This window comes from Drosophila biarmipes, chromosome 2R (assembly GCF_025231255.1).
Source record: "Drosophila biarmipes strain raj3 chromosome 2R, RU_DBia_V1.1, whole genome shotgun sequence".
In the NCBI taxonomy this organism is placed as follows: domain Eukaryota; kingdom Metazoa; phylum Arthropoda; class Insecta; order Diptera; family Drosophilidae; genus Drosophila; species Drosophila biarmipes.
The window spans coordinates 6,634,085-6,640,463 of NC_066615.1; the positions used below are offsets into that span (position 1 = coordinate 6,634,085).

The 6,379-nt window shown below is 39.3% G+C and overlaps 1 protein-coding gene across 1 annotated transcript; it reads right to left on the reverse strand.

Moving 5' to 3' along the window:
- LOC108026525 (uncharacterized) lies at positions 1–2,436 on the reverse strand. The gene is made up of 4 exons (XM_017097471.1): positions 1,729–2,436; positions 815–1,363; positions 96–454; positions 1–7 (listed from the first exon to the last, which is right to left on the reverse strand). Exons 1-4 carry the CDS (start codon positions 2,434–2,436, stop codon positions 1–3), a joined length of 1,623 nt encoding a protein of 540 aa, XP_016952960.1.
- Between the last annotated feature and the right edge of the window lie 3,943 nt (positions 2,437–6,379).

Consider the following 6,379-nt stretch of genomic DNA (forward strand, 5'->3'; position numbering starts at 1 on the left):
TCAGGCTCTGGAAGGGCAGATAGTCATCAGTGAGTTCCACGACAAGACGCAGTTGAATCGCCTCCCGCAGACTTCGCCTTATCCAGTGGTCCCACAAGCCGAATTGCAGCGAATGGATACCGAAGCGGTAGAAGTTGCGCTCGAAGGGCGAGTTCCGCTGCACGGGAAATCGCAGAATTTTAGGGGTGGTGCAGAGCTGCGAGGCCAGTCGAAACGGTGGGCGGTGCATGCGGCGCTGCTGCAACATAACCACACTCCAGTGCTCCGCGGTGGTGCAGTAGGCGTAGCTGCTATTCAAGCTGTCCAGGTGCTCCATCAGCGTCGTCTTGTTGACCACCAGGAGGCGGGGCATCAGTGCCGAGGGCAGGAGCCCTGCGGTGAAATACATTTCCACTTCCGTTTCCGTCAACATGAGCCGTAATGGCGTGGCCAGAAGGTCCTTGGCGGTATTAATCTGCCACCCAGGCATCTTGGATTTCAAAAAATTTGTAATTTAATATTAATCGTAAAGTAATATTGCCTCTTCAGTTTAATGAAATTTTAAAGTGTGGTTTAAAATGTATGTTTTGGAAACATGTCAGAAAATAATTTATATATATTTTTATGTAACTTTCTTTAATTAATTATATATAGGCAATTTTGAGGCATGAGTGTAAACGTTGTTACAAATGTCTACATTTTAAGAGTGTTTCTACATTCGTTCTTGCGAAAGGATAACAGGGCAAAAAACGTAAAAACAATCCGCATTTTAAACACATTTAACAGAAGGTTTTAAATTGTGCCAATAATATTTTTCAATTATTATTTAACCAACCTGTGAGGTAAAAACCGATGACAACTTCGCCGTGCGCATCGTCCACAGAACCAAGGAGCTGAGGAGCAAGGCAACATGGATGCACTTGTATGGCTCGGGCAAGTGACGAAACTCCCTGTTCGGCACAGATTGCTGAAAGAAGGTCACAAATGTGAGATGGACGCCTCGTCGCCATCGTCCACGCACAAACTGCCAGCACAGGGTCATTGCCAACAGAAGAATCAATAAAAAAGGGCCATTTATGTGGGCAGCCACCTGCATGAAACGGACCTGAGGCGACACCCGCTGCCAGGGCACCAGGACACAGGTGTTGGTCGTGCCCAGCGGAAAACTGCCGGCCGTCAGCGAGGAGTTCAACTGCATCGGTGAGTACGGGTGCACGCCCATCTCGATCTCGCCGCGGGCAGGGGCCAGCATCAGGTGCTCCTGCTCCTGGTAGCTGTACCGGTCCATATGGGCTTGGGGCTCCAGGCGGAGAGTCCCCCTTCTGTGGTGCACGTAAGAAGAAAACAAAAGGCCCATGGCCCCGGATAGGCGACCGTTTGGGAGCTGTTAAAATAATACAAGATATAGGTAAGGGATCATGACGACATAATGCACAATTTTCTGACGAAGAATAGGTACACGTTATAAAATGTTTTCATTCTGCTCAGCAAAATATTTAAGCTTCTGACGTGCAAAGATATATTTTATTGTTATGTTCTATATCTCGATCGGACCATCACAGTATAGTAGTCGCCGTCTCCAACTCCTGGAGTGCTTCGTCACTACGAGGACTTTCGCCCGCAGTGATTATTTAAAAATTTTCAAAGTATGCTACGAAACTTATGACAATAGAATAAGATGTCTTGACTAGAGTATTAACAACTACCTAAATGTTTTAACTATAAATAACATTATGACGAATTGAATACCTGAAATACATTGGGGGGATCCTGAAACGTAGGCACTCTAAACTCATAGCCCCTTAGATTCATCATTATGTCCACGAGATGATATCCCGTCTGGGTTAGATTCCGAATAGTGAGATTGGGAAAAGGTGTGTAGCTAAAGATTTCATTGCGCCCTGATCTACTGTTTGGTTCAGATTGATTATAAGGCGTTCGTGTCTGAAACGTTAGGAACACATGGGTAAACCTCTGCTGCCAGCACCAGTCGAAGAAGGCTTCCAACCTATTTCTCGTAGGCGTTGCGCTTCCATCATGTTTGTAAATGAAGAGCATCGGAACATAGTGCAAGCCAACTAAGCCATCGGTCAGGACATCAAAAATGGGGTCCACGTCGGGTATCATACTGAATGTGCTAACACAGATTAGGGTTTTGTAGCCCAGCAAATGGCGCAAAGTGATATTGCGTCTCAGTCCCCAAACAACGATTGGAACTTGGAACTCCTCCATCAACGATTGCACAATGGACTTGGCCACGACTGTTCGCAATCGGTACCATTCCCGATTTACTCCGTAAACGGCCAGCGTTTCGATCCGGTTTTCGGTTACCATTTGGCTGGTCAAGCTATGTATGAAATCGGATTCATAGGTGTCTCCCTCGAAGGGAATCATCGGCATAGCCAAGACCCCGGGAAAGAGCCAAATACCGCAGACGAAATAGAATCCACGAAACATTGCTTAAGACTGAACTAGACCGGAACATTAAGCCTTCAAAAATGTTTTTAGCCCTTACTTTGTTAATAATCTTTCGAAAGATCTCAAAGCTGAATCTTTTGCTATCGTAATTTTTGCCAGTCATCGATTGTAAAAGGGTGGAAGTTGTTTAGTTTCAGGACACAATAATAAGCACGTGATACTCTGTAATGAATTGACAAAATATTCTTGAATTTTCAACCCCATTACTTAGACCAGTATGCTATAGAAGCATACTGACGTCGCATTCTGCATTAATGAGGCTTTAATCTTGAAACTTTTAATTACACATGGCACAAACTTCGAGTGCTTTCCAACATTTATTAAAAATGAATTTACTTTTTAGAGTTTTAGCTCCTTAAACAGGTAAATAAATAAATGTATTGCAAATAACAATAAAAGTTAAACTAAAAATAAAAAAACTGTTGATTAATTTTTAAAGTTTTTTTCAATAAACAATAAAAAAATCAAACACAAACATTTATTAACCCATTGAACAATTATCCCTTTCAAATATAATTCCCCCTGTTGACGCCTTGCAATCCTGGCTGCCATCTTTTCGGCATTCGTCACTCACCTTCTGCTAACTGAACCTCAGGATGATTGATGCTCAACTTGATTGATGCCTCTTTGCGGCGGGATGAACCTTACTTCAGAGTAAGTCTGGCGAAAGTTTCGATGGAGACACAGGGCTCGTGGCCCGAAAAATATTATTAATATCAGATGGCAGTGTCGCTCAATTTAAAATATTACTAGCAAACACATTCCATGAACTTGAGTTATTTTTTACAAACAACTTTTGGAATTACTTAATCGCAAAGTTCTGGAAGAGAAATGTTTGCGAATAGAAGGCGAGGTACGAAAAGGTAGGAGGCACATAAATTGTGTTTATTATGAAGGCTGGAGCATACTTTTGTGCGCAATTTAAAGTGCAAATAAGAAGAGCAAGCGGGAAATCCCCTTCGAAACTCTGTCAACCCAACATTTTTCCTTACGCATTTCATTAAAGCGCAATGAAGACATTTTCCGGGCCGGGTGTGAGAGTGCGTGTGTCTGGGGAAAGCTGTTAAAAAATATTTGAAACACTTGAATGTTTCCCAACTGACACTAGGCCGTGGGGTTGGCATCTTCGCGGCCCTTTGAGCTGCCCCATAAAGAACAATAAATATTATTTATGTGCCTCGTGATAAGGATACACACACATTCCTTCGCGACTGCACTCCGCGTTTATTTGACTGTTGTGTGAATTTCTCCATATCTAATCGTTGGCATTCCTAGCATCTACACAATAAGAATATATAATTAACAGCTCACCAAAAACATTTGAAATTGTAAATGTTTAAAAAAAATCAACAATATTATAATAGATATCGTTTGTAAAATATTTTTCAAAATAAATTTGAAAATTTTTATTTACAAATGTAAATTTATTATTTATAAATAATTGTATATATGTGTTTTGATTGCAATAGTTTATTTTTATTTCAATTATTGTATTTTTGTCTAGAATTAAAATGCATTAAAATAAATATAGAAATGACGCTACTGTTTAATAAATAAATAAATATATAAAAAGATATTTTATCTTCATGATTAAACTCTTAGCGTAAGTTCCCCGGCTACCCGCTAGGTGGCTGCGTGCATAGTTGGCCTAATGAACGCACATACAAAGAAGCCTTAAATGAGCCTTTGAGCCCACCATTTCATACACCTGCGTCACATAAAATTAAGTCCAACCTATACAGCACGTGTGCGTATGTGTTTTTGTGTGTTTACCTGATAAATACGGCGCAAAACCGGCAGAGAGACTGGCATGTTTATTTTAATAATGTTAACCTAATTAAGTGATTAATATGCAAAATGTGCGCAGAGATTAAAACGATGAGCGCACTGTGTTTAATTATCAAATTAATTTTTTTCGTTTTGCCACCTGGCTGCGTGAAATAGCTTGCCGACAGTTTAAGGCCAAAGTGCATATACACAGACTCGTTGACAACGTTGGATAGGCCTATTTTTTTGCCTTCATATTTAAACATAAGATAAATAACACCATTAATCCAGAAATTTTCAGGGCATGCTGTCAGGAAATTTTTAGCCTTTGACATTGAGACTTAGTTGTTTACCCAATGGGAGCTTATTTAAAAACATTGTTTCAGTTTCCACTAGGTCATATATTCAAATTTAGTTTTCCATTTTGTTTTGAGTACAAATATTTCTGAAAAAATTTAAATAAATCTAAAACTATTCTATAGAGCTTTTATTACAGGTATATAAATGCAAGATATAATCTATGACCTATCTTTAATGGCTTTCTATTAAATATGCCATAAAAATACATTTTTCTAAGATTTGGTTATTTATTTCCCAAGTAAACAGATAAAATACGAATGTTCAAAATCCTGATTTATGTGTACCAAAGTGCTTACCACACTTGAATGAAAACCTATGGGTAAGTTTGCGAATTTACTCAGCACCACAAACGAATTTGTGTCGCAATAGTTAGAAATCTATACGGGCACGGTTTTCTGTATGCATAGATATATATGTGAGGCTAAGAAATGTCCCCTATAAGTGAACTTAACCATAAATAATTACCTAAATTATCTTGTTCCAAACGAATTCAAGTTGCTTTTTGGCTAAGCGTACTCAAATATTGTTTCTGCCACGAAAATAGTTCGCATTTATCGCACTAGTCAGGTAAGTGTAAGGTAATGGCACAAACGAACAGCTGGTGCTATCGCACTTGACAGTCCATTTCGCTTATCCTCTTGAGAATGTGATTTTCGAAACTGGGCCCTATCAGCCCAACAATTATTTACGAAAACGTTTCTGCCGAAAAAAGTAGGCAAGGCAGAAGTTTTTAGCATAAGCCTTCGCCTGACAGTCTTACGACACTAAAAGCTACTCAGCGTTTGCCTCCTTTTTTCAGCTTTCAAGGAGCTAATTGATGAAAGCTCCAAATGGTCGTGGAAGGACATAAAAAGAGCAAAAAGAAGGAACGCTTTCTTCCGTCTGCTATAAAGTGCAAAATTAAAGGTGCTGCTAAACGGCAAGCATTTATAAAGGGAAGGGCGAATGTCCTTGGACTGGGATGGCTTTGGAAATTAGAATTAATATTTTTCCGCTGAGTTTACACAATTTCAAGTTGGTTGGCGCGAAAAATGCATGCCCTGGTCAACATCCCACAAACGCTGTTGTTGCCTTGCTGCGTGTTGAGCACCCATTTTACTGCTGTGTGTTTCAGATTTTTCATATTTTACAACCTCAATAAAGCATAAATGATTGATTGAAGTTCTTCATAGCAGATATTTAAAATCAAAATTCTCAAGAAGTTTTATATGTTTGTCTTCTATAAAACGATTGTTAAATTATTTTATTAAAGCAGTTAGCTATTAATAAACTGGTTGAAAAAGACTTAAAATTCAAGTTATAGATCGAATTTTATTATATTTATATAGTCAATCTGAAATACAGGAGACCTGTAATCTTAAAATAGTAGATAATGGACTAAAGCCACAATATAGTTATAGTCAAGTATAAAATAGTAGTATACTTTCAGAAAGAATCATTTTACGGTACTTTATAAAATTAGAGCACACTTTTAGGGATTTTCAAAAGAGATTTGTTTCCAGCGGCTATATTCTCGTATCCAATAATTCAACGGCGAGGGTATTTCAAGCTTCGATCTTTGAGTTCCTCTTGCTTCTTGTTGTGTGTGTGTGTTTGTGTGCAGGTGAGAAAGGAAAGGAGCACATCTTGTGCTGAGCAAGCGTGCTGCAGTGGTGCTTTCGTGGCAGCTCCAGATGCAGCTGCTGCAGCACTGATAATAAATTCATGATGAAGTGTAATTTATACACTTCATATGCGGCCAGCTCCTTTATACCCTTTTGCTTCGTTTTTTTCCTTTTTTTAGCTGAGCTTGACA

Excerpts from the sequence above, each read along its gene's own strand:
- LOC108026525 (XM_017097471.1), bottom strand. The coding sequence starts at position 2,436 with ATGTTTCGTGGATTCTATTTCGTCTGCGGTATTTGGCTCTTTCCCGGG. Across the intron at positions 1,364-1,728 it reads ATCCCCCCAATGTATTTCAG|CTCCCAAACGGTCGCCTATC; the intron begins GTATTCAATTCG and ends TTATTTTAACAG. Across the intron at positions 455-814 it reads CATCGGTTTTTACCTCACAG|ATTAATACCGCCAAGGACCT; the intron begins GTTGGTTAAATA and ends CCTGGGTGGCAG.